The 27,454-nt window shown below is 45.7% G+C and overlaps 1 protein-coding gene across 6 annotated transcripts in view; it reads right to left on the reverse strand.

The window, feature by feature from the left end:
• Nucleotides 1-27,454, reverse strand: part of CASKIN2 (CASK interacting protein 2) — a 102,111-nt gene that overhangs the window by 27,442 nt on the left and 47,215 nt on the right. For all 6 annotated transcript variants that reach the window (XM_077924193.1, XM_077924190.1, XM_077924189.1 and 3 more), the window contains 4 exons: nucleotides 10,734-10,785; nucleotides 2,862-2,959; nucleotides 1,608-1,753; nucleotides 465-560 (listed from right to left, as the gene is read on the reverse strand). In XM_077924193.1, the coding sequence (XP_077780319.1) occupies nucleotides 465-560; nucleotides 1,608-1,751 (240 nt within the window). In that variant the 5' untranslated portion in view covers nucleotides 1,752-1,753; nucleotides 2,862-2,959; nucleotides 10,734-10,785. The remainder of the gene's footprint in view (nucleotides 1-464; nucleotides 561-1,607; nucleotides 1,754-2,861; nucleotides 2,960-10,733; nucleotides 10,786-27,454) is intronic.

Raw genomic sequence — 27,454 nt, forward strand, 5'->3', positions numbered from 1 at the left:
AGTGGTACCTCTGGCTGCGAACGGGATCCGTTCTGGAGCTCCGTTCACAACATGAGCAAAACGCAACCTGCATCTGTGCGTCTCGCCACTTCTGCACATGACGTCATTTTGAGCATCTGCGCATGCGCGAGCGGCGAAACCAGGAAGTAACCCTTTCCGGTACTTCCAGGTCGCCGCAGGATGCAACCTGAAAAGATTTAACCCGAAGCGTCTTTAACCGGAGGTATGAGTGTACTACTAAAATACACATCTCAGGTGTCAAAGGTAAAGCCACGTGTCTTCATCATTCGCCAAAAGCTATGCAGTGAAGAAGCTGGACGCACCTCTGTGGGGAGGGAATTCCACAGATATGAATCGTTGTGTGCATTCATTTCAATGGGTCTCCGCTGAGGAGCAGTAGTGTTGCATACAGCCTGTTGCTCTCAACTGACTTTCTTGCTATCGCTATGGCTGCTTCTGCTTACCTTTAGCCTTCCAAACTCACAGGCCAGGTCCAGGGGGGTTTTCTTTGCTTTGTTGATGAGGCATGGGTTGGACTGGTGCTGGAGCAGCATCTCTGACTGCAGGACAGACAGGAAGAATGGAAAGAGCGAAGTGAAGCTGGAAATGCCAGTAGTCATACGCTTTGCACATCTTGCTTCCTCGTGATCTCCGCAGAGCAAACCCAAAACCCTCGTACAAGACGGCTCCTGCCAGGAACCCAGAGCAAACCACTGCCTCTGCTTCTCCTGCAGCTAGCTGGCCTAATCCCTGAGGTCTAATCCGTATCAGTCAAACCTTTCCTAGACAGCCCCCAAGTTCTTCCCAAGGTTAATGTAATACAGGTCACCTTGTGGTATTTTCATCTCCCTCCCCTAGGAAAGTGTCTGTACCACGTAATAAGAACATTGTTTTGGGGTGCACATTCTAAAAATCTGCACGTTTACTGTGATTCTGGTATCTGATACAATGCCAGGTATCCAGAGAATCTAGGCTTCCATGTAAAAAATAAAAATAAAGCAAGGTTCTAGCCCGTAGGACAGGGCAGAGAAGTAGAAAATATGTGGCATGTCTGATGAAAGCTCGGAAAATTTAAGCCTTTAATACCATACATATTCTGCCAGCTATTCCCTGCTTCCTCATCATATTGAAATTTAATAAATGTGCACTGCTGTAGTCATCAGAACTTAAGATATTTTTGATGTACAGCTTCTCTTTTCTTTTCCTTTTCCTGGTGCATTTGATCTGCAACATGTATGCAGCTCTGCTTATGGGTTCAGCCCAGGATAAAACATCATACAGATACTTGCTGCTTCTCAGACCAAGGTGTTTTTATCCTCTCTCCCGCCTAGAAATTCTGACAGGAGATGATTGAATGTGATCCATTACAGCTCCCGAGAAGAAACTCCACGGCTCTCTACTGCATTTCGTGCTGGGCACTTGTGTTAATGTGACAGTACTGCACTGCAACGTTCAGCTGCTTTGTGGGTTGTGTGTTAGGCATGTTAGATCATTATGAGGGCTCCAAGGTATGGGAGACCGACAGCTTTCGGACTGGCACACCATGATCTGGATCTGACTGACAAAGGAAGTCTCATCTCTTCCCTTCCAAATGGTCCCCCACTCACCACCTCATAGTGGCCATATTGTGCCGAAAGGTGCAATGGGATCTGCCCATCCAGCGACGCCATATTGACTGAAGCAGCTGCTCGTAGAAGCAGGCGTGCTGGCTCCACCTTCCCTTGCCAGGCAGCGTAGTGCAGTGGGCGCATTCCTGTAGGGAGACAGAGACAGGCTGCATAATGTGGGAATGACTAATCTGTTGTTGTTTTTTATAAATATTTATTAAAGTTTGACAAATACAAGGAAAAATAAAACAAACAATAAAAAAGAGTTACAATAAAAAAGTAAAAAAGAAAACAAAAACATTTAAAAAAACCAAAAACATTTAAAAAAGAAAAAGCCCAAATTTTCATGTCCTTATCTTTCATTTGCTTATATCCCTGACTTCCTCACACCTCCCTCCTTGTATTCCAGTTCAGTTAGTTATTTCAGCAAGTTCTTTCCCTCTTTCTCAGAATTTAGTTTCATAATTCACCTCAACGCAATTTAGCCTTAAATTTACCCCTTGCCCATAGTCAATCTATTCTTACTTGATTCTTAATAACATTTCTACTAAAGCCAAATGATTTCTTTCCCACAACCTTCTAACCGTCATTAATTTTACAATGTTTCTGTAAATATACTTTAAATTTTTTTCAATCTTCTTCCACCTAATGACTAATCTGATGGGCACCCACCAACTGAATGTTCTGCAAACAACAGAAGACATGTTTGTTGTGGCAACTTTTCCTGGCTGAATAAAAAGGTTTACACCTTAGGTGTCCACTACCTATTGTTTTAACTCCTATTTTCAGTTGTTTCCCCCATACTTAAAAAACAACAACACTGTTTCAGCTGTTTTATGGAATGCTACTTAATCCCCTTGAGAAAGGTATAATAATAATAATAATAATAATAATAATAATAATAATAATAATGCAACTATTTGAACACAGAATGAGATGATCTGGGCCAAATAAGACAAATACACTGAGCACCCAGCATACAAACCTCCTTGCAGGGGGTGGGTGGGCAGGGGCTTAATGAGTGGCATTATTCTAGGTGGAGCAGAAGATGGGAGTTGCAACCTCCTGCCGATAACACTATTCAAAACTTGCATTTCCCCAAAAGGACTCTTCCCCAGCATACTGTTTGTAAAAGACAGTTTTTCCTTCATGAAGTGAGAGCTAGCATCAGGCGATTCCCTCACTCTGGCTTCTGAGGACAATAACAGGGAGGTTCTTTTTCCTCCTCCTAAGAAAGCAAAACAACTCACTTACCGTTGATGTCCTTAATATCCACAGTGGCCTGTGCCTCCAGCAGCAGGGAGATAAGTTCCAGGCTTCCAACCAGGGCTGCATGATGTAGTGCTGAAAACCTGAGAAGTGGGGTGGAGGCAACATCCTTAGACAGAAGCAGCAGCAATTGACTTATTAGCTTAGAGCCCAGTCCAAGTTTCCTTATAAGGGTGTGGGTGGCGCTGTGGTCTAAACCACTGAACCTCTTGGGCTTGCCGATCGGAAGGTCAGCAGTTCGAATCCGTGTGACATTGGTGAGCTTCCATTGCTCTGTCCCAGCTTCTGCCAATCTAGAAGTTCGAAAGCATGCCAGTGCAAGTAGATAAATAGGTACCGTTGTGGCGGGAAGGTAAACGGCGTTTCTGTGCGCTATGGCACTTGGCATGGGTCCTCCATACACCAGTAGCAGTTTAGTCATACTGGCCACATGACCCGGAAAGCTGTCTGTGGACCAACACTGGCTCCCTTGGCCTGGAAGCGAGATGAGCGCCACAACCCCATAGTTGCCTTGGACTGGACTTAACCGTCCAGGGGTCCTTTACCTTTACCTTAGGTTAAGACCAAGGCTTAGGCTGAGACCAAGGACAGCCAGAATGCTTTGCAGCAGAGTGCGGATTTGAAGCTGAGTGTCCCAGGCCCAGGGACTGCCAGTCTTTTTGGGCCCGCAGACACATTTGTTAACTGGAGAAACTGTTGTGGACCCCCCCCCCCCACCAGTCTATTGGCTACAACTGAATGCTGCTTTAAAGCCTAATTTCACCAGGGCAAGGAGACCCTGTGTGGGCCAATATATGTCCATAGGCCCCACAGCCCAACACTCTAACCACCACAGCCACACTGCCTGATACAAGCTTCCCACATGGTGGGGAGTGTTGGTATTGCTAGGTTTAGCCACATGGTGGGTGGCTAGAGACAATAAGCTGTGCACAGGGTTACAGGTGCTTTGCTGTCAGCTTTTGTGCCATTACTGTGTGACTCTCAGTTGTTCAAAGTGGCCAGCCTGGCTCTGAATAGGGAACACAGGTAAAGGTAAAAGGTAAAGGACCCCTGGACGGTTAAGTCCAGTCTCTATTCAGAGCCTGATTTGCTTTTGAACTGCTAGGTTGGCAGGAGCTGGGACAGAGCAATGGGAGCTCACTCCGTCGTGGGGATTTTAACCGCCGGCCTTCCGATTAGCAAGTCCAAGAAGCTCAGTGGTTTAGACCACAGTGCCACCCGCGCCCCTTTACCTTTTCTCAGTCTAAACCACCTTATTGACTTCCTGTGAAGATAAAATGGTCTGGGTGGTGGAGGAGCCATATAAGATAACCCAATATTCCTTGGGGGAAGAGAGGGAGATAAATACAATAAATAAAAACCCCAGTGGTTTTTGTAGCACCTGAAAGATGAATAAATTCATTATGGCATAAGCCAGGGGTGAGGCCTGTGGCCCTTCAGATGTTTAATATAAGATTGGGTTATCTTATATGGCTCTCCCAGCTCCCCAACCATTCTATCTTCACAAGAAGTCAGTTCAACCCCAACCAGCATGGCCAATGGTCAGGGCTGATGGGAGCTGCAGTGCAGTAACGTCCACAGGGCCACAAGTTAGCCACCTCTGCCATAAGCATTCATGGACTCCACATCATCAGGGGCACGAAGTGTTATTCTCAGTTAGCATCTACATGTACACTAAGGATAACACCATGAAGCAGGCTATAGGTCATAGAAGCTTATGTCATAATAAATTTGTCACTTTTAAAGAGGCCTTTGTTATTTTTGCTGCAGCAAGGCAAAAACAGATTCCCTTGTGGACATTAAAAAAAAGAAAAGTGGCCTGCATGACACTCCCAATCCTCTGAATCTGCTGAGGAGGGAACTCCCCACCATCTTCTTTCTCTAATGTGTCCAAGAATTTTAGCTGTGGTAAGAGTTTTTCCTCAGTGAGTCAAACGATATTGCTTCTACTCTACATGCTCTTCAACCACCTCCACATTCCTGAAGCTTTATAAAAATGGCCAATCCAAAAGAATGACCATCCTTAGGCACGAGAAGAAAAGTGACAAGCGTGAACAAGGCTAGGTCACTGCACATTCAGGGTTGTCCGGCTGCAGCTTGTCAAATGCCTTCCACTTTAAAGGTATGAAGTTGGCAATTTGATTTCCCAGCTTCCTTTCTCGGATCAATGTGTTTCCGCCCTTGCCTGCTCCCGAACATTTGGTATAGACATCTGTTGCTAAGTTTGGAAGAGGAAGTAAGAGCTATGAAACATGCAAGCTGATATCTCATACTATTGTACAAACTTCTATTGTACAAAAACAGGTAAGCTTTCTTTGAAGTGTACAGAGCATTCTGTTTGAGGAGGCATTTGTAATTCACGTTTGTGAAAGTTTAACATCCATTACTGTTTTTGTATCTTCCCAGGTTTGTTAGACCAAAATGAAAGAAGCTGAAGTTTCAGGGTTTTTAAAAGATATTCTGAAATAACAGACATCTGCTGTTAGTTTACAAAGTCAGGGACAGCTCTTTAAAATAAGAATCCTGTCTTAAAATAAGTGAGATCTGGCACCCCCCAGTTCTTTGTGAGCTGCTGTTGTCTGCAGTTTTCAGGTGCTGGCTAGACAACCCCAAAATGCTTGACAACACATTTCCCTTTCTTACATTTCCCAGTAAACTAGAAGCTTACAAAACTTTTCTCTTTTCTTTTCTTCTCTCTTCTCTTCTCTTTGGAGACCTCCCTATGTACAGTGGTACCTCGCAAGACGAATGCCTCGCAAGACAAAAAACTCGCTAGACGAAAGGTTTTTCCGTTTTCGAGTTGCCTCGCAAGACGAATTTCCCTATGGACTTGCTTCGCAAGACGAAAACGTCTTGCAAGTTTGTTTCCCTTTTCTTAACACCATTAATACAGTTGCAACTTGACTTCGAGGAGCAACTCATAGAACGCAGTGTACATAGTAGCCTTTTTTGAGGTTTTTAAAGACTTTGGTGATTTTTGAAGCTTTTCCAAAACTTCTTTTGCAGCCATTTGGTAAGTTAAGCTTTTAAAACTTTTTTTGGGGGGGGGTTGGATTTTGGGTTGGGGTGTTTGGAATTCAAGGACTTGGTGTTGGGGAGGGGTTTGCAAGAATCTGGAAGCTTGTGTGTTTTTTTCTGCATTTTTATGACTTTTTGTGACCATTGGGGCACTCTGCTTTTTTTAAAAAAAAAATCTGGGTTTGAATTTCTGTGTGATGGGTGGCTGGGGGAACAGTTGGGGAGGGGTTTGCAAGAATCTGGAAGCTTGTGTGTTTTTTTCTGCATTTTTATGATTTTCTGTGACCATTGGGCCACTCTGCTGTTTTTTTAAAAAAATTCTGGATTTGAATTTCTGTGTGCTGGGTGGCTGGGGGAACAGTTGGGGAGGGGTTTGCAAGAATCTGGAAGCTTGTGTGTTTTTTTCTGCATTTTTATGATTTTCTGTGACCATTGGGCCACTCTGCTGTTTTTTTAAAAAAATTCTGGATTTGAATTTCTGTGTGCTGGGTGGCTGGGGGAACAGTTGGGGAGGGGTTTGCAACAGTTGGGGAGGGGCTGGGGGAGCTTTTCAGGCGATGCTTCGAGGTGACTGCACCACCATCACCCTGCGGGAATTCTGGAAGGACCACTTCGACATCGTCACCTGCTTGAAGATGATCACCACGGCCTGGAACGGGATCAGCCAGAGAAATTTGAATTGCGCTTGGCGCAGCCTGTGGCCGGACTGTGTGGCACCAAGTGACTCTGATGCACCAGAGTCAACGGTGGTGCAGGACATTGTTGCCTTGGGGAGGACCATGGGCCTGGAGGTCACGGAGGAGGACGTCTGCAAGCTGGTGGAGGAGCACGACGACGAGCTGACCACCCAGGAGCTGGTCGAACTGCAGGCAGAGGCTGCGCAGGAGCAGGCCTCGCTGGAAGAGGAGGAAGCAACTGAGGAACGGCTGTCCTCCGAAAAACTGAGGGACATTTGCCTGAAGTGGAAGGAGGTGCAGACTTTTGCAGAGCAGCACCACCCTGAGAAGCACGTGGCACATGACGTTGGGAACATTTTTGATACGAGGGTCACGTCGCCTTTCAGGGAGGTGCTGAAAAGGCGGATGAAGCAGCAGACTATGGACAGGTTCTTGAGCAAGAAGCAAAGAGTGGAAGAGGAGCCTTCTTCGAGTGGTCCCCCAGAGTCTTAGAAAATGCACTGTACACTTTGTTGATTTTTAAATGTTTTTCTGTCATGTTTATAAAGTTAATTTATTTTCCCTTCAATTTTTGAACTGCTCTTTAAAGTATGTGTGACTTTAAAGAGCAGTTAATAAACTGTTGTTGTACCAAATTTGGCTTTGTTTGGACTTTTTTTGACCATAGGAACGCATTAATTGATTTTCAATGCATTCCTATGGGATTTCGTGATTCGCAAGACGAAAAATTCGCTAGACGACAAAACTTGCGGAACGAATTAATTTCGTCTTGCGGGGCACCACTGTATACCTTTGCAGGTGGGAAGGTTCTCCTACCATTGTTCTGGGAAACACAGAACAATTTCCTTTCATCTTGAATATATTTTGTAATTGGTTTCATGCTTTTAAACTGCTTAGAAGCCACTTTGGCAATTAAGTGGTATAAATATAAATATGTGTGCATGAAATGATGCACACTCATGCAATGAGACCTCTTCTGGGTTGCAACCCTCTAACCCTTTGGAGCACATTTAGTGGGTGCAGCTACGAAGTGTGGTGGGAGAGATTTGTTGTGTGAGCAGGTCTTGTTCTGTGCACACAGTAACTTAGTTGAATTCAATTGGCTCTGAGCAAGTTTCCTATTTGTGCCTCCCCTTTTGTCTGGAATGGTATCAAACATATATTCCTTGTATGACAAGAGATGGAGTTGACTACAGCAAGGTGTTTTATGTCTACTGATGCCCAGCTTATAGGAGTTCTCCTAATTCTTTTTTTCTTAAATAACTGGCATGCAAGGAACAGTTCTGCCAGCTTTTCTCATTGCTGCCCCCTTTCTAAAATGGCAATATGCCGGTGTTGAACTTCTCCCTGTTTACGCAGCTCTTAAATTCACAAAGGCACCTTTTGGAGCTGTGCCCCAAACTATGCTATTTAAGAATAGCATGGAAAGATCCATAAGCAAGGGTAGGCCTGACGAGTTTACAACTTGCAGGGGATGGAGGCGGGGTGTATGTGTGGAAGAGACACAAAACCCTAACACTGTGGTCTCTGGTCTGGGGACGGATGACGAGCTATTCCCAGACACGGTGTCTTTCTCATTCCCTGTCCCACCTTTCTTAGCCTGCCTAGACTAATGGCAGTCTCTCTCCCAGCATGGCTCTCCTACTATCCTGAGTGTGTGAGGCCTGTGAGAATGAATAGACCCTGTGTTTCTGGCTTGTGAAAGAGGCTTGTTTATCCAGTCTCTCCCCCCCTCCTCAGGCTGCCCTACACACACACACACACACACACACACACACACAGCCAGCTCCCTTCTTCCACTTGCTCAGTGCTGGTTCCATTCATTCAAGAGGGCTGGGGCAGGCTCCGAGCCCACGGGAACCAAGCCCCCATGGCAAGGGAAAGGCCGAAGCCTTCCAAGCAGCAATAAGGCTGGAAGAGTGTGGAGGGCAAGCTTAAGCCGCGAGCCCGACCCCTGGAACGGCTAGGCTGTGAGGGGATTGCCGTAGCGGATTGGAAGTGGTTGTCCCATTCACCTCTCAGAGGAGCCTGCCTGAATTGGAGGGGTGAATAATAGCAGCCACTTCAGGGCAAAGTACCAGGGGGAAACTCCCCCAGGGAATAATGACAGGACCCACAGGAGAGGTCTTTTCCTTAGCCGCAGGCAGCCAGCTAGCAGTCACCTCATGCTGGGCTTCTGCTGCAGGCCTGGATGTTCCAATTATCCCCACGGTAACCTCTTGGTGGGAAGAATGGGTCCTTGCAGCCAGGAGACTGAAAGGGCATGGAGCCCACCGAAGAGGCAGGCCCAAAGAGCGCCGATGAATAGGGTTTGGGAAGCTATATTGCCATTTGCCTAGCAGGGGCGGGCAACATGTGTGGGTCCCCAAAGCACTTAGAGGCAGCCTGCCAGTGCTGGTTAAAATTCTCCATTTCATTAAAACAAACAATAAAAAGGAAACCTTCTACCCTATGGGGGCTGCAACTAAGCTCCATAATGCGACTGTCATAATACTACTGTGTTAGGGCTGCCAGCGTGTTTCTCTTTGGCAACTACAAAACAGGCAGAAATTCAACAGGGGCAGTGGCAGGGAAAGCCTTACTTGAGTGTCATGTTGACATTCAAGGGAGAGAAGTTATCTCCGCATTGTAATATCCTTCGTTCTGCCTAATGGTTCTGAATTTTGCCTGTTCCAGGACTACAAAATGCAGTGTGGATGGAAAGATCTGGATATAAGATTCTGATAAGCTTCTAAACCATATTTCTTGGATACTCCCTTTATACAGGCGTTTATCTGAAACTGTCCTGGCTGAGAATCTGATGTACTCCTTCCTGGCTAGGACTCTGCCATGGGCCTGAAGTCTTGACAAAGCCCCATTCACTTCAACATCCATTTTGGAAATCTGTGGGAGTTAGATGCAATGTCCCTGTTACAATAATTGGCTGGGGGAAGCAGATGGGGTGGGAAGACAACCACTGGAGAGAAAACATTTTGCTGTACGTGCTGATAAAAATGAGGGAAAGTAATATCACTGCTATAGGAACAGAAATACAGGAACTTATACCACTAGTTAAGCAGCATAAGCTAAATTGTAATGCACGCCATGACCTTAATCCACTGTGATTGCTTGTCAGTGTTCTGGGATGCTACTGTACTTTTTCAAGAGTGGAGTTAGCAGAGAATATCTTTCTTAGCAGCTAAGGAGCAACTGCCTCCCTGAGTAGGTGCCTTCACAGCCATGGCCAGCTCAACCATGAGGCAAAGTGAGGTGATCACCTAAAACAACTGATTTGGGGTGTCATAAAAGGGCAGGACATGGTTAGTTATTGAATATATTATTATATTTTAATACAACAAGGGGGGAAGTACTTGTGGGATTTTCTGCCTCGGGTGCCAAAATATCTTAGCTGGCCTAGGATACCATGAAATTTGACTTGGGGGAGGGGTGTGTGAACCATTTGCTGTTCCACCTCAGGCAGCAAAATGTCTCGGCCTGCTCTTCCTTACAGCTGCAGTCCTGAAATCTTCTGATGTCTGCAAACTGTCTTATTTGGTGATCACTCATAGCCAAGTAAGATGGTCATCCATGAACACGGTCTTCACAGTGAGTCCATAGTGACTGTGGAGGCCAATTCTGGATCCACACATCCTTCCACAGTGGGGACATTGGTTTCCGGGTGGGAGTTGATCATAGTGATGGTTTGCCAAGCATGCCTTCCTCTTAGCACCTTTCTCCCTTTCGTCCTGAGTTCATGCGTCTTCAAAGTCCACAACACCTTTGGTAAAGGCTGTTCTCCAACTGGAGTACTCACAGGCCAGTGTTTCCCAATTGTCGACGCCTATACTACATTTTTTTAAAAAAAGATTTGCCTTGAGAGAATCTTTAAACCTCTTTTGTTGACCATCAGCATTACAATGGCGGATAAGTCTTGTAGTACTTTAAGGAATGGGCTTCTTGGTCCATTCTTGGCTGTTGGATTCCTAGCATCAAGTGTACTGGTCTGTGGTCACACAGGGAGGCAATGACAGAGCAGAAGGACAGAACCCCCATAGTGCCCTGGCTTGTAATCGAAGGGGGCAGTAACTGTTAAACCTTTATCGCTTGTTCCGCAACACATTCACTGCTAGTCCCTCCAACCCATCCAACACTTTTGTCACAATTTAATTGGATTAGTACATACCCATCCACATCTTGGTAGTTCACATTCAGCCGTTTAGTTGATCCCAAGAGTTCTAGAGAAAAAGAGCAGGAAAAGTGTCATTTCAGGACACAGATGAATAATGGAATCGGGCTGAATACAGATTTTTCAATAAACATTCAGCAATGGCTGCAAATAGGAATCTGCAACTCTCCGTTCTTTAGAGACATCGGGGAGAAGCTATCTGGCTGCAAGCAATGGCTGGTTCTGTCAGAAAATTGTCTGCACAAAATGTAAATATTATCAGAAAAGCCACTTTGAGGGCACAAACCCTTTGCCCAGTATCCTGTCTCTGGCAGTAGTTTGGAACTAGTGCATTAAAAGATGCATCCAAGAAGAGGACAGTGATTGATTTCTGTCATAAAGGCTGGATTTGCTGTAATATATGAAATAAGGAGAGATTCTCAATGCAGTCTTTCTCCCCCTCCCTGTCTCTTTTTGCATACATTAACAAATTTCCTTGCTTTTTCAGATAGTCCCAGGAACAGATCCATGGTCATCCTGCAAAAAATAGGTTCAGCTTCCTAAGAGTAATGAGAAATCCTAGGCTCCTGTGTCTGAATCTGTCTGCACACAGGAGAAGTTTCCTCTTGAACCATTCCATCTACTTGCAGAAGGAAGTGGACTGGTCCCTCTCCCAAAACCTTCAGACTAACCTTGCCGTGCACAGGACAGTGCCTGACCCATCCCTTCAGCCTCTTCTTCTTTCCAAATCCTTTAGCATTGCTTTCCATACACCCGTCTCCATGGGCACCAGCTTAGTATTAGCTTCATTCTTATCTTCCCCTTTCCCCAGCATAGCTGCTGCCAAAACATCCCCATCTCCAGAATCTGTTCAGTTGTTTATTCTACATCCACAGAACCAGGAGGCAAAAGCCTCTATCCCCATTGCTGTTGGGCAATGGGTCAATACCCTCAAGTCCAGTCTGGGAATGCTCCCATTTATAGTCTGGTGCCCAGAAAAGTGCAGCGCTGGGGCATTCTGCTTCCGCCTCCCTGCAACTTACCCGCTGCCAGTGAAAAGCCTACGGACCAGATGGCTGGCATTTTTGCGCCATAGTCAGGGGACGGCGGGTCCAGAGGTTGTGAATGCAGCAATTGTATTTGTCTGACATTCTTTTCACCTTGCCCAAGCTCCAAATTTCTAGATAGTATGGGGTCTGAGGAAGTCTCCACAATGAAGAGAGACATTCTGCATTTCTAAACCCGGCTGAATCAATTTAAGATTCCCTCTGCCTTAGAGTGAAGCCAATTTAATTCTTTTCTTCCACATAATAACGAGGTCATTTATTTGGGAATTCGGTTGCAGAGTAACAGGGAATCAACGACGAAAAAGGACATTTGTGAACAAGCAGTATTACTAGTTTAACTCTGGGTGAGCCATTTATTTTTTATACATGTATATTTTTATCTTAAGAAACGAATTCAAAAGCATAGCTTCTTTTCATTTCTTGAATATGCACCCTCTTTTAGATGACTTTAAAAAATAAAAATAATGGTGGAAAGGTCCTGAATGAAGACGGAGGAGAGAAGATGCCCTCACTGCTGCTGTTCCTGTTGATCCAACAGCCACTGGCTAGCAATGATGTTTGTAATTAGTATCATGTGATATTATGCAGTTTATAAGGTAATTAATGAGCAACACTCTGATGTTAGACATGTGGGTCAAGACGATAGCAAAATACCCTGAATGTTCTGATGCTACATAATAACACAATTGTGTGTTGTTCTAAAAAAACAAGTTAGTTGTTTCAACTCGGTTCTAGCTTTAACTAGTCACTTTTACAGAGGATGCTCCGAAGGGTCTGCTGAGAATGAAGATCTATTCTGCAATGTACAGTGGTACCTCGGGTTAAGTACTTAATTCGTTCCGGAGGTCCGTTCTTAACCTGAAACTGTTCTTAACCTGAAGCACCACTTTAGCTAATGGGGCCTCCTGCTGCCGCCGCGCCGCCGGAGCACAATTTCTGTTCTCACCCTGAAACAAAGTTCTTAACCCGAGGTACTATTTCTGGGTTAGTGGAGTCCGTAACCTGAAGCGTATGTAACCTGAAGCGTATGTAACCCGAGGTACCACTGTACTGTGAAGATACATTGCACAGTATCTGGAATAATAGGCACTCTCTGATCCCCAGGACCTGCACCCTAGGCCACCAAGAATTTGTCAGTTTCGGCTACACCTTTGGGTTTCTAGCTGCAAATATAGCCTTTGGCTTTCATGGCTCTTTTCCTTACTTCCCCAACTAAGTGGACACATTGACCCTGTTCCATATTACAAAAAGGTTTAAGGCATTAACTTCACACAGCAACAATCCTAAACAATCCTGAGTAACTGTGCATGGGATCAATGCAAGTCTAGATGTCTGGGTGTACATTGGAATCACTTTTCATGAAGACAGAGAATTATGATTGGCAAGAGGACGCTTCTACAGCATTTCCTCAGCGACCAGCCCAAGTTCCTGTGGTACTTTTCAGTTCAGTTTTATAGTCTCGTATTACCCACTGCTCTGTCCTGTTCCAGAAAGGACTCACTAGAAGCAAATGGAAGCCTGCTTGGACAGGCACAGCAAACAAGGCTGTGAGGGGAAGAAAGAGAAGGGGATAGAGGGTGCCTGGGTGATAGCAGAAACTCCTCATAGGTGTGAAGGGGCTCTGGGGTTTCAACTAGTTACATCATAATACAGTGGTTCCTCAGGTTACAAACACCTCAGGTTACAAACACTTCGGGTTACAGACTCCGCTAACCCGGAAGCAATACCTCGGATTAAGAACTTTGCCCCAGGATGAGAACAGAAATTGCACCGCCGCTGCCACCACACGGCGGCAGGAGGCCCCATTAGCTAAAGTGGTACCTCAAGTTAAGAATGGTTTCAGGTTAAGAACGGACCTTCAGGATGAATTAAGTTCGTAACCAGAGGTACCACTGTATGAGGTGGTAAACTCATAGTCCTGTAAATTAGTGTAAACTTCCTCAGGCGCAGGACACAGAAGGCAATATCGTTTCTATGACTGGCAGGCAATTCATGAAGCTTCTGACTAACCAAGCCTTGACTATTAGGAGACTAGTCTTCTGATCTTGCCTGTTCATCTGAGCAAGTATATTTTACCTGCTGCTCTTTACAGAGCCAAGTTTCCTGTTATTTCAGCTTTCAGTTGCTGGCTTTCTGAGCTACAGAACGTACCTTTAAACTTTAAGGCTCACAGCCTAGGTTTGGATGCAGCCACCTATGTCCCCAGCCTCACCCTGAAGGTTTGTTATGATGTAGCTGCAACTCCTCTGTGGTACTGAAGTACAAGGAAGCTTCTGAGAACTGGGAAAGCAAACTGTTTCTGTGGTAATGGTAGGACCTAGAACTACTATATGCATTTCTCTGACTTCTTGTCATAGCCAAACTGACTGGCAAATTCGTTGTTTAGAGACAGAATGCTGGACTAGCCTGACCTCTGGTCTGAGCCATCCAGACAGGCTGTTCTTATATCCCCAGCAACCAAAGTGAGCAAAATGACTAAGGGCACATCTGCATAATTTGCATTTTCAACACAACAGGAAGGTGGCTGCGAGATGTCTGTGTCCACAACTGCTTTCACAATTAGTGATAGGATGTCCCAGGAGAAATAGTGTACACCATTTCCTGGATTGTTTCTTGCACGTCTGGTTGGCAGTGCACCAGAACACCAAATTAAGAATACAGAAAGCAGTGAGGCGCTATTAGCATCTCAGCCCAAGCCACTGAGTTAGTTCAAGCGGAGGTGAAGGGTATCAGGGTATGATAAAGGAAGGCCAGAGGCTCCCACAATTGTACCATCTGCAGCAAATGCCTCACAGCCCAGCTCCTCGTCGGTGCTTATGCAAGTTTCTGCTAAGAGCTTCCCAGGCTCGCTATTGTGGATTTGGTGTGATCTGCATCCAGATTTCTTCCAGCCCTTTGGAGTTCAGCTTCTTGTCAGGAGCTCTGCTCCGGTTGCCTGGAAGACGCTGGCTGGGAGAAAAAGATGCACTGCATAGAGGGGTAGCTTCAGGACCCCCCACAGGAGAGATGAGGGAGTCTGAACAAGAGGTGGGCTCATTGACATATGCAAATATAGGCTGAAAAGAAAAACCAGCATCATTGTGGCCTTCCTTCAGCTAATCAAAATGTTTTGTAAATAGGTGTATTAATGCAAAACCGATTAAGGAGCTGATTGCACAAACGTGCGTGACAAACTCAGCTGACATTGTCAGCCTTGCGGAACAGAAACCGGGGAGGTCTAAACAGAATCGGAATAATTAGGCCTTTTAAGGACTTTTTCCATCTTCAAAGTGCTCTGCAATCATTCATATGCCTGAGATGTGACTGGGTAAAAGTGCCCTGTCCTTCCACAGCGGATCTGCTCCCTGGGGTTCCTTTTGAGATAAATGGGCATTTCCCCCCCCCCCTTTCCTATTCATGCACGTCCAAGGCATTAAAAAGAGAGATGCAGCTTATACTTTGCAATGCAACCCAAGTGGTAAATGCTGAGGTTTTATGTGGAGAAGGCTCATCTTTCATGTAAGCAACCTGGATTCTAATAAGCAGGCTTGCCGCTCTGCAGGATTCGCTCTAAGGATAAGCCGAACGCAGGAGGAAAGCGTCATCATCTGAATTTCTGCTTAGCACCCAGTTGTCAAAGACATAAGAGCCTAGCTGGGGCGAAAAAAAGAGAGGCTTCCACAGAGTGACTCGGGTTGCTTGAGATCCCTTTTCATGTGCTTTTTCAGAGGAGGGTGACAACAGAGCAGCGACATTGGACTCCATTTCCCAACAGCCCCAATCAGCATGGGCAATGGTCAGGAATGATGGGAGATGTTGTAATCTAACATCTGGAGGGCCACAGGTCGCCCATCCCTGTGGTAGATAGAAGTGGCAGGGTTGCCCCAGCCAGACCTCACATTGATGCACTGGCTGGTTAAGTTGGGGGGAAAGGAAAGTAGATCGCCTAAGGCTGTGAGGACCCACAACAAAGGGAGTGGCAAAAGGCTGAAAGGCTACAGACAGCTTTCTTCATCGCTAACAGCAGCATGACATGCTATTATTCAACAGGCGCAGCTTTCACTAGCATGGAGCTGTGGGGGGAACGCTCTGCTTGTATAATTTCTGGGTGTCATTTAGATATTAAAGGCAGAGAGCCTCTGTTGGGAAAAACCAAGCAAATAAAGATGGCAACTATACACATCTGGGAGCATCCTAGGACTTTTCAGATCTTTCCTATTGGTTATTAGCTGCATGGAAACAAGGTCCAGCACAGGGGTCTGGCCTGTTACGCCATCCCAAGAACACATAACTATAGATGCCGTTAGCATTCTTGAAGGCTGTTGTGGTACTCGGTCATTTATATGCTTTCAGAAGGAGTTAACAGTGTGAGAAAAGGGCTGTTTGCATATGGGCCTAGAGTTTTTCTGGGAGCTTCCATCAAGGCTTTCAAAAATCCTTGATAAAACATGAATTAATGAGTGAAAATTTAAATCCCTCTTGGGAAGGGAAGGCACAGAACTTGCCCTCGTTTTACTTATGGGTAAATTGGGACAGTGGGAGGGAGGGGAGAAGATGAAATGGTTTGTTCCAAATCACAGAGAAAAAAGTCTAGCGCAGGGATCTGAGGACAGAACTCAGCTGCCATGACTCCAAGGACCTTATATAATGAGAGACAAGTGGGGGAAATTTTTGAATGGGGGTAGAGAGGAGGGAAGGATTTTTAAAAGAATGCAAACCATACAGTTTTATAAACAATGGTTTATATACTTACAGAAATAATAAATGTTATTGGGTAGAATATTTGCAATCTAATTACGAGTAGCACCTAATGTTGATGTATTATAAAAAAAATTATAAAATACATTTCTTCAGTATTTAAATAGCTTTATAATTTGATTTCTATTCTTGCACTAGTATTTCACAAAAGGGTGACAAAAGGCAGAAGGGAAGAGGGGCCCCTGAACCTTTAATAGCTGTGTGGAACAGGAATTTTATCATGCTTATCTTCCATAAGTTACACCTGATGAAATTTCCTCTCCTTCTGCATATGACCACCCTAGTGAACAGACTCATATTTTGCCATAGGAATGGGAGCATGTCAGACACTGAGATCGTGTCTTTTCACTCAGCACAGCCATATCCTTTGACTAAAGACTTCGCATCCATTTCCACCAGATGAGCAGGGACTGGGTGGAACTCATGGAACAATGCAGGGGAACGATGGGGCTGAGCAGCCAGGAAATGCGGGTGGAGAGAACGCACAGCAGTCTGTCAAAACTCTCAGACCCAGCATGTGCCTGGAAGCTTTGGAAACCGAAAACAAACAAACAGACCCCAGCTTCGTACAATAGGATCCAGGACAGATGGACAACTACAACTGGGAGGGGGCTTGCTGATTTAAAAATAACACTCCCTGCTGCCACTCCCTCTAATGCCTCTCTGTTAGCCCAGCTCAAAATGAAGTTTAAGGCTGCAATCCTGTGTGTGCTTAACCTTGGAGAAATTCCCACTGAGCTCAGTGGGGGCTTGTTTCTGGTTAGGGACGCATAGGCTTGGCACTGCAAATATGTTACTAATGTGACTTTACTGAATCTACAAGGTGGGCTTCTGTCCCCAAATAATAAAGAACGACCACATTTTTCAGGGGCAAGGCATCATGGTTCAAGGAAATATGATCAGACAAGTCTTTACACAACAAGATTGCAAGAGCTCCCTCTAGTGGCAGAAATGCCAAGCATTTGTGGTGTCTTTTTTTAAAACACCCCCCCCCCCCATTTTTACCATGTGTGTAATAGCTGAACACATCTGATTTCAAATTAAGGCATTACATGGTCTTTTTCACACCAAGCTGTGTACTAAATGCCCAGTGATGCTGCAGTGTAAACATTGTGAGACCTGTATTGGATATTTAAGGTTAATCTAATTCATTTCATATATTTACAAACTGCTTTGTTTTATTATTATTATTATTTATTAAATTTGTATACTGCCCTACATCTGTAAATCTCAGGGTGACTGACGACATAAGACTAAAACAGTCTCTAAGCAACAAATACTTATACAGCAAGCAGTTAAACTGAAAAGCGACTGTACAGTACTAGATAATATAAAGCTATAATACAATGTAATGTAAAACAGTAAAATCCTCCCAAAACAAAAACATAGCATCACATCTTGAAAACATTTTAAGAACCAGGAATCCCTTCTCTAATTACTACCCTGCTGCCAAGCACAACCTGAACACATATATGCATCCAGTATTTGAAACTCCCATTGTTCTAGGCACATTTTGCGACTAGGAATTTCATTAGTGCGAGCAGTTTCTGAGCTCTGGGCGCAGTACTGCACCTAAGATTTTGTATTAAAAGTGCAGAGTGGAAGGAAAGGAGGACCTTTTTCTGCCTCCCCACTTCCAGCTGCTCTCTGAAGACTGGAGAAGAGACCCTCTTAAGAATATTAGGGGGGGTGGGTAGGGGAAAGACTAGACCGTGTGAAAAATGAACATAATATTTTAGCTGCAGTTCATTCGTTTTCAGCTTTGTATTCTTGTTATTAAAAAAACATGCCTAGACATTTCATTGTTGTGCCCATAACCTAGGTTTAAGGTGCCATTCAACTCCTAGCTTTCATATCTCAGCTTCTAACACTGTATAAACATCATGCCCAAATACTCACCTTACTTCTACACTGATCATACTATATCTGCCAGTCATCCCACACCTCACGAACCAAAAAAACTCCCAATATATCCTGTGCAATCAACAACCATTAGGACCAATCACTCCATCCACTCTACTAAAATAACACTGGCAGACAATGCAAGAACACTGGGAGACAATGAAACCATTCACAAACAGAACCATGCAAAATATCAAAACAAGTTCCCTCCTATCAATCACACAAAATATACCAGAGATCTGGCTCTCACCCAAGTTGCGCTCTCTCTCCCACCCAAAACTCTTGTCCAAGGATGGGTAGAACTGGGGAAAGTGCTCCTTCCTCTTACCAAGGAGAGCACTTAGACATTTCAACTCACGCAAGTGGTGCCCTATAAAAAAAATAAACAAGCCAGCTTGAAGGGTGGGGTTTACCAACAGATAGGCTTTATTAACAGAATGGACGGGAGGGGGTCAAATGGTAGATATCACTTCTATGCTGGGTGGGACAAGCTGAGCCTGTAAAAAATTCTCTCTTTTGCGATTAAAGGCACAGCTGCCCTGCTCTGTATCGGAGTTGGCAACCCTATGCTATGTCTGTTCCAAAAAAAACCAAGGCGCAAGCTTTCCCTACAGGAGCAGAGCAAGGAGGTGGAGGAGTTCTAAGTTTACTTTTTCCAAGGCTTTATGGAAGCAGTGGGAGTTGAGCACAGAGAAGGGTTACGGCCACACAGCTCTGGCATAGAGCCTAACATTTCTCGGATGCAAAGCCCAATCTAACCTGGAGTGGGGAAGATTTCTCCATTCAACTTTGGTCTTCTTGGATGACTCCATCCTTCCGGCATGTGCACGCGGATGCATGCATTCTCAAGGCCCTGCCATCTGAAAAGGGGCAGTGAAAAAAGGAGGAAGAGCTGGATAGCACACATGTGCCTTTCCCTTCCTTTTCCAGTAACTCTGTGCGAGGATAAAAAGCAAAGTATGTACATGACAAGTACAGCCTCACTTTAATATATATAAATGACTAGTAACAGCCAACATAGAGCCCAGAGAGCATGAGCCAAGGCAGGGAAGTCCCCTTAAAGAGTAGGGTATGGTGGGGACCCAGTACATAATCACAAAAATCATAGAATTGTACAGTTGAAATGGACCACAAGGATCATCTAGTCCAACCGCCTGAAATATAGGAATCTTTTGCCCAGCATAGGGCTCAAACCCACAACCCTGAGATTATGAGTCTCATGCTCAACCGACTGAGCTATTCAGCTTGTGGTGAGCTTTGGGCTTGGTCACCCACAATAAGCTTGGCAAACCTCTTCAGCAACTGTGTTTGGTGTAGCTATTTCAGAACATGCAGCAGGGGTCAGTTGAGATCTCAGATCTGATGTGTAATGCACAATGAAATGGAGTTACTGGACAAGGAGAGCGAGGTTTGTCCGGCAGTCCAGCCTTCTGCTTCCCACAGTGGCCAAGAGAGATGCCTTTGGGAACTCCTAAGCAGGCCATGTTGTTTGTCCCCAGCATCCTCGGTTGGACATATGTCTCTGAACATGGAGGTGACCCGGAAACTGCAACTAATCCAGAATGCGGCAGCTAGACTGGTGACTGGGAGTGGCCACTGAGACCATATTACACCTGTCCTGAAAGACCTGCATTGGCTCCCAGTACGTTTCCAAGCACAATTCAAAATGTTGGTGCTGACCTTACAGCCCTAAACGGCCTTGGCCCAATATACCTGAAGGAGCGTCTCCACCCCCATCGTTCAGCCCAGACACCGAGGTCCAGCACCAAGGGCCTTCTGGTGGTTCCCTCACTGCGAGAAGTGAGGTTACAGGGAACCAGGCAGAGAGCCTTCTGCTGGCCGTGTGGAATGCCCTCCCATCAGATGTCAACGAAATAAGCAACTATTTGACTTTTAGAAGACATCTGAAGGCAGCCCTGTTGAGGGAAATTTTTAATGTTTGACGTTTTATTGTGTTTTTAATATTCTGTTGGTAACTGCCCAAAGTGGCTGGGGAAACCCAGCTAGATAGGCGAGGTATAAATCTTGAAGAAGAATTATTATTATTATTATTATTATTATTATTATTATTATTATTATGATGATGATGATGCAGCAATCATAACTGCCACCACATCCTCCAAATTCCTTCATGATGTGTCATCTGTTATGGCCTAGTTGTAGTCCCCCAGTTGATTCTTTCCCAGCTAGAGAGGCCAGGCTCACAAAAGGTATGAAAAAGAATTTCTGGGTCTCTCCATCCCCGTCCCCCCCCCTCCCCCGCAGCACTGCAGGCATCTGTCTTTCATTGCTTTACAACAAACGAGGAGCCCAAGAAACTCCAACGATGGTGATGTCATGGTCTGCAACAATAGCAAGGCTATGGAGCACAGCCCATGGTGGAGAGTCCAGCTCCCACTCTGCTCCATATACACAGGAATTTGTTTTTTGTTTTTTCGGTGGGGGGGGGGTGGCTTCTTTCTTTCAAAACACTTAGGCAAGGGGTTTTTGTTCTTGCATTCTTTCAGCCAAAGGATTTAACTGGGATTGGCAGGGGAGGAAGATGAAGGGAGGTCTGTTTCTAAGCTTCAGGACTTCAGAATTCAATCTCAGCAGCTGGGCTATCTGCTACATGGATTCTGGTGCGATTCAGCAAATAAAAGAGTGCTGAGCTTGCTTTGGGAAAGCTGAAATCAAATCCCTGCTCGGTCCTGAACTCGCTGGGTGGTCTCTCTCTGCCTCAGTGGTCCAATCTGTAAAATGGAAATCATGGCCTAACTGAGGGCAAACAAAATAAAATGTGTAGAGCTCAGTTGTATATTTAAAGAAAGCTCTATCAAAGAGTGCAAATAATAGAGATGGAGTGGGTGTGAGTTAGCAAGAGAGAGAAGAGGGTGAGGAGGCGGTCAAGTGTCTGAAGGACAATTTTTCTTGTGCAAATTCACATCCCCTCAAATGAGGGGGAAATGAGCTCTGAAGACTCTTCCCTCTGAATACCTTTTTTCACATACCATTCCATTCTACCCTGGAATTATATTAAATTTAGACCCCACTTTTCATCCAAGGAGGTTCTCCCTCTCCATCCTCACAACAACCCTGTTAGGCTGAGAGGCAGTGAAAGGCCCAAGGTCTTCATGGTTTGAATTCTGGCCTTCCAGAGCCTAGTCCGACACGCTAACCACTACACCATTCCTGTTGTCCACATCCTTCAGTGCTTATCTCAAACTCTATGCTGCAATGTTTGGCCCAGAACAAGAAGGCAGGCTTGATATCACCCTCCCGGTGACCGCATCTGTCTAAAACCCGTCTGCTGTGTTGAACAGATTCCCACGGAGATATTTTGGATTGTGGGACAAAGAGCCACAATGCGGGCCTTGGGCTGTGCATGTCGTTCCCCTCAGACACTGTTATTTGAGAGGCGTGGTGCTGCCTTCTGAGACCACAAGGCCAGGCTGGCTTCTCACTGGGGAGCAGCTACAAAGCTTGAGGCTTGTGTTGTGTGTTCCGGCGAGTGACCCAGAGCGTTCTGTGATGTGGTCGGCTGACCTTTCCGAGAGACGTCACCCAGGCCTCAGCTGGTTGCCCTGAGGTCCCCAAAGCCAGTTATCCAGCTCTGTCTGAACCCTATCCAGATTCACTCTTGGTCAGAAAGCACCAGGCTCAAAGCCAAGGGGAGAGAGAGAGAAAAATAATATACATCCAAAGTACAGAAGCGTAACACGAATCCCAAACTGTCCAGAGCATCCACAATTGGAGGATGCTTTTAGCTTGCCATGACAAATGATTCCTAGATTCACAGAGGAGATGAGCCTTACACTGTAACCGTCAGATGGTGACATATGACAGGAGACAAGAGAAAATAGCAAGGGGGGAAAGCAATCTCGAGTGCTAAATACACGTGTGTGTGTGTGTGTGTGTGTGTGTGTGTGTGTGTGTGTGTGTGTTTTTAAGGCTGACATTCTTAGGATTCCGAGAAAGCCACTGGATTCTGCATCACAAGCCCAAACTCTATACAGTGGTGCCTCGCAAGACGAAATTAATTCGTTCCATGAGTTTTGTCGTCTTGAGATTTTTTTCGTCTTGCGAAGCACGGTGTCGGGAAAGTTTTGGAAAAGCTTCAAAAATCACCAAAGTCTTTAAAAACCTCAAAAAAGGCTACCACACCGCGTTCTATGAGTTGCTCCTCAAAGTCAAGTCGCAACTGTATTAACGGTGTTAAGAAAAAGGAAACAAACTTGCAAGACGTTTCCGTCTTGCAAAGCAAGCCCATAGGGAAAATCGTCTTGCGAAGCAGCTCAAAAAACAAAAAACCCTTTCGTCTAGCGAGTTTTTTGTCTTGCGAGGCATTTGTCTTGCGAGATACCACTGTAATTCTAAAGCATCACTGCAGCCACATGGATGTGGAGGCCAGAAGGACAATCCTTGCCAGGCATGGCAATGGTGTTCTGCATTTTTTTCCTCTTGGTACGAAGAGCACCCCCTGCTCTGCGTGCAGCTCTGCATATCTCATCGCCATCGTGTCCGTGCACCTTTCCCTCTCTGTGTTTCTGGAGAGCTGCATCTGATCCTCTAAGCGGCTGCTGCGGCACTTTCGCAGTAGGTTATGTTTGTCCATCACTATGGAAGAGCCAGGTGTCAAGTGCCGCCAGCTATCAGCTGTGCGCAGGTGTTATCGTATTGGCAGTTGGGGTGTGCCCCTCTTCTGCCCATAGATTGCCAAGGGGAATCAGAGGCCGGCGTGCACTTTGCCCATGTTCCCAGGCTGAACTCTTGTTTACCTCCTCTCTCACAATATTGCACTGTTGCCAAAGGAGGGCATGTTTTTGCTTCACACTTTGTGGCAGATAGGCAGGGCAAAATGGGCTGTCAGTTGGCTCTGTGCAGGCACGCTCGGCTCAGTGAGTCACATTCCACTCCTGCCAACTGCCCCAAAGGCTAACCTTGGCACTGCCCACACCCAGCACTTTTGAGGGGATGGAAGAAGCACAGACCCTTGTAGACTCTTAGGCCTCATCTGCACTATGCATTTAAAACAGTACCATACCAGACTAAACAGTCATGGCTTCCCCCAAAGGATTCTGGGAATCCTGTGGTTTGTTAAAGAATGCTGAGAGTTGCTAGGAGAACCCTATGCCCCTCACAGAACTACAGTTTTAACAGAACAAAACAAAATTCCTTCCAGTAGCACCTTAAAGACCAACTAAGTTAGTTCTTGGTATGAGCTTTCGTGTGCATGCACACTTCTTCAGATACACTGAAACAGAAGAATCTGTATCTGAAGAAGTGTGCATGCACACGAAAGCTCATACCAAGAACTAACTTAGTTGGTCTTTAAGGTGCTACTGGAAGGAATTTTGTTTTGTTTTGACTATGGCAGACCAACACGGCTACCCATCTGTAGTTTTAACAGAGGTTTCATGGTCAATCCCTCTTCATAGGAAACTGTGGTGGTTGTAACTCTGTGAAGGGAACTGGAGTCTCCCAACAACTCTCCACTCTTTAGCAAACTGCATTTCCCAGGATTCTTTGGGGGGAGGCCTGAATGTTTACTGTGGTATGATACTGCTTTAAATGTGTAGTGCAGGTGGGGCGAGGGAGGGAGGAGGAAACAAAGTCTAGTAGATAGCGAAGTTCTTTTTTCAAAATAGCAACTATCTGTTCCTCAGAGTTAAGGAGTTACAAACCCATCTACGCTGCTGAAACACTTGATCGCAAACAGAAGAGAATGTGCTTTTCTTAAGAAACATTTGCGAAAGCTCCAAGTTCCCATTTCAATGCCACACCCTACACTTGCTGGCACCAAACAAATACCATTCTGTGCTGAGGAGGTACATCCTGATCTTGCCCTACAGTTTCTCCCCCATTAACCAAGAGCAGTTTTGCTGGGGATAAGGAGTAAGCCATGGTCAAGCTCAACTGGGCAAAAGGCTCTGCTATCTGGGGAGGCCTGCCTGTTGCTGGCATGCTGAGTTTTGAGGGATTTGGGAATAAACAGCCCCAGCCACGCTTCTGCCCTCTTAGAAAAACTCAGGCGGCTCCTTGCAGACATCAAGAGTCCCTGCCATTTCTGAAGACAGATTTATCAGGGTGGCTGGCAGGGTGAATCTGCCCACACTTGACTCATGGGAGGAGTTCTGATGGATTGAAAGTTACAAGGAATTCCAGATACAAACATGGCAGCTCTCCCAGGAGCGTAACAGCCGTGCCAGGGGGGAAAAAGCTTGGTATGAAGTTCTAAATTGTGCCAGTGAGGACCATTCCTAGTTGAGGTACAAGCTTCTCCAACAGCTGCTGCTGCTTCTACTCTTTTATACTGGCCTGGAGGCAGAGTGTGAACATTTTCCCCTGCAATCAGTACAGAATCCATTGCATGCTGCACACCCCATGAAAGCACTGCATGCCATAGCTAGAAAAGAATGCCCCTAGGTTCCACCCCACCATGGATTTTGTTTCCATCTAGGACAGCGGTTCACAACCTGTGGGTCCCCAGATGTTGTTGGACTACAACTCCCATCACCCCTGAGCTCTGGCCTTGCCAGATGTAGTACAGATGTTGTTGGACTGCATCTCCCATCAGCACCAGCCAACAGGGCCACAAACCAACAAATACCTGGAGGGCTGCAGGTTCCTCCATTCCTCTCTTAAACCGCACCCAGGGCTTGTGTGTTTCCTCCTCTTTCAATTTATTTGCCTACTCCCCAGCCTGGGATTATAGTGAGCAGAACATTGGTTCTGCTGGTGCAACACTGATGCTACTGATGCAACACATGCTGTTTGGAATGGTTCCCAACTATGCATGTTTGATACATGCTTCTAAACACAACAGGAGAAGGCTGCAGAGAGAGGCAGGCGGCATTTCTCCAGCATTCCTGCAACTTGGGGTGTTACAAGTGGGTGTCTGAAAAACTGAAAATCTTAAGTTTGTTATTTTTACATCAAAAGAAGCAAGCTAGTGCACAACTTAAACCACACAGGCAGGACTGCAGATACCGGAGTCTGCAGGCTTGGTCCTAGATTGGTCCCTACTCCTAATTGAGCATGTGCATGGATGCCTTGCTTTCTAAAACTGTTGGGTCCTGATAGTGCAGCCACAGTGTCAGTGTCCCGTGGTGATGTCAATTATCTTGCTCCCTAAACATCTAGCCCAGCCTTTGGGAACCTGGCACACATATACGTAGATGCAGGTATGTATGTTTCTCAATTATGCTCATGGGGCCAGGGACTGACCAGGAACAAGACCTTGGGGCTGTAGTGGATAGCTCAGTAAAGATGCTGACCCAGTGTGTGGCAGCTGTGAATAAGGCCAATGCCAGGCCAGGCATCACGGGGAATGGATTGGAAATAAAACTCAATTCCTTTATGCTTCAAACGTCTGGTACAATGGTCTATTTTCTAAGTTAGATGGGTTCCAAGCTAAGTTCCTTTGGTTCCTACTTCAGGTCCCAAACTGTGTCCCTAATTCAATTTTTTGTTGGAAACAGGTGAACACCCACTCTCCATTAAAGCATAGTGGGCTGCCTTGAAATATTAAAGCATAGTGGGCTGCCTCCATTAAAGCATAGTGGGCTGCCTCGGTATTTGGCCTGGGAAAGGGATTACTTTTACATCAATCAGGAGTGTATCAGCACATGGTTGAAAACTATGGCCCGAAAAGCCTCCTCGATTGGTCTTTCACCATCCTTTTTACACCATCTGGGTTATGAGATTGCCCTTAAATCCCTGAAGCAGAGGTTATGGGATATCTCACACAGCAATCTTCGCTCTAGATCTTATGTAACCTGTGGACCGTTTGCACCTGGAATCCACTGTGGATTCCATTATACAAACTTGTGGCCTGACAGCAGTTGAATTACAGTTCTGTGCAGTTCTGGTTGTCTCAATATCAACAATGATATTATAGAGCTGGGACAGGTTCAGAGAAGGGCAACCAAAATGATCAAGGGGGTGGATTTTGGAGTAACTTCCCTAGGAGGAAAGGTCGCAACTTTCAGGGCTTGTTATAAGTTTGCATTCAGGCAGCCCCAGCTTCAACCTCCGGCATTTACAGATAGGATGGGAGAGTCTCCTGCCTGAGAGCAGGATTCAACGAATCTGTTGCGTGTGCAGAACAAGGTCTGCTCACGCAATAGGATTTTCCTCTGCCCACTAAATCTTCTCTGGAGGGTTGGGGTGAAACCCAGAACAGGTTTAGGGGTTGCACGGGAGGAGGGGAGTGAGGGAAGTCCCGTTGTGTGAGCAGACCTCATTCCCTTTGCTAGAGCTATGTTGAATTCGACCCTGAACCCCTGGGGAGCTGAGCTGCTGCCAGCCAGAAAATATGGGGCTAGATGAACCATTGATCTCACTCTGTATAAGGCAGCTTCTTGGGTTCCTGTGCATTTACCAACAGAACAGTCTGAGCTGCTGCTGGTTTGCATGTCTATGGAGCAACAGAGACAGTGCCAGCTGCCAGGAAGCAGTTAATACTAAAGGTGGCATGAGAAAGGGCACGTGCCTTCGCCAATGACCTTTACGAGTACAAACTACTCCAGCTCACACAAGCTCTGGGCAAACACACAGGACGGGGGGAGGGAAATGGTTTCAATCTTGCTCAGGACATACCTGCAGCTGCATGCTGCTTGTCCACAGCTAGAGGTGTGGAAAACAAGGCTTGAAAAGAAGCAGTTTGCCACAACTGCAGCACAACCTTATTCCCATTCTCCCGTGCTCCCCATATCTCCAGGAGAATCTGGACTGCCACCACCTCAGGGCTATAGTAATTCAACCATAAATCTGCACACTTAACCAGTTCAATAAACACAGATTGAGGCTTGATTTCAGAAGGAGCTTTGTTCGGGGGTGTTCAGTGCTGATGGCAGGGGCTGTAAAGGCACTGTGCGTTTTCTTGATTCAGCAAGGCCTTGTTTGAGCTAATTCCACCACCACCCCTCTTCTCCCTGACCCAGCTCCCACAACAAAGAGATCTGCCCATATTTAGTCAGAGGCAACCGTTAATTAAGCATGCTCAAATATCAACTGCGATGAGATACTGCAATATTTACTTTAATTACATAA

This window comes from Podarcis muralis, chromosome 2, assembly GCF_964188315.1.
Source record: "Podarcis muralis chromosome 2, rPodMur119.hap1.1, whole genome shotgun sequence".
NCBI classification, from domain to species: domain Eukaryota; kingdom Metazoa; phylum Chordata; class Lepidosauria; order Squamata; family Lacertidae; genus Podarcis; species Podarcis muralis.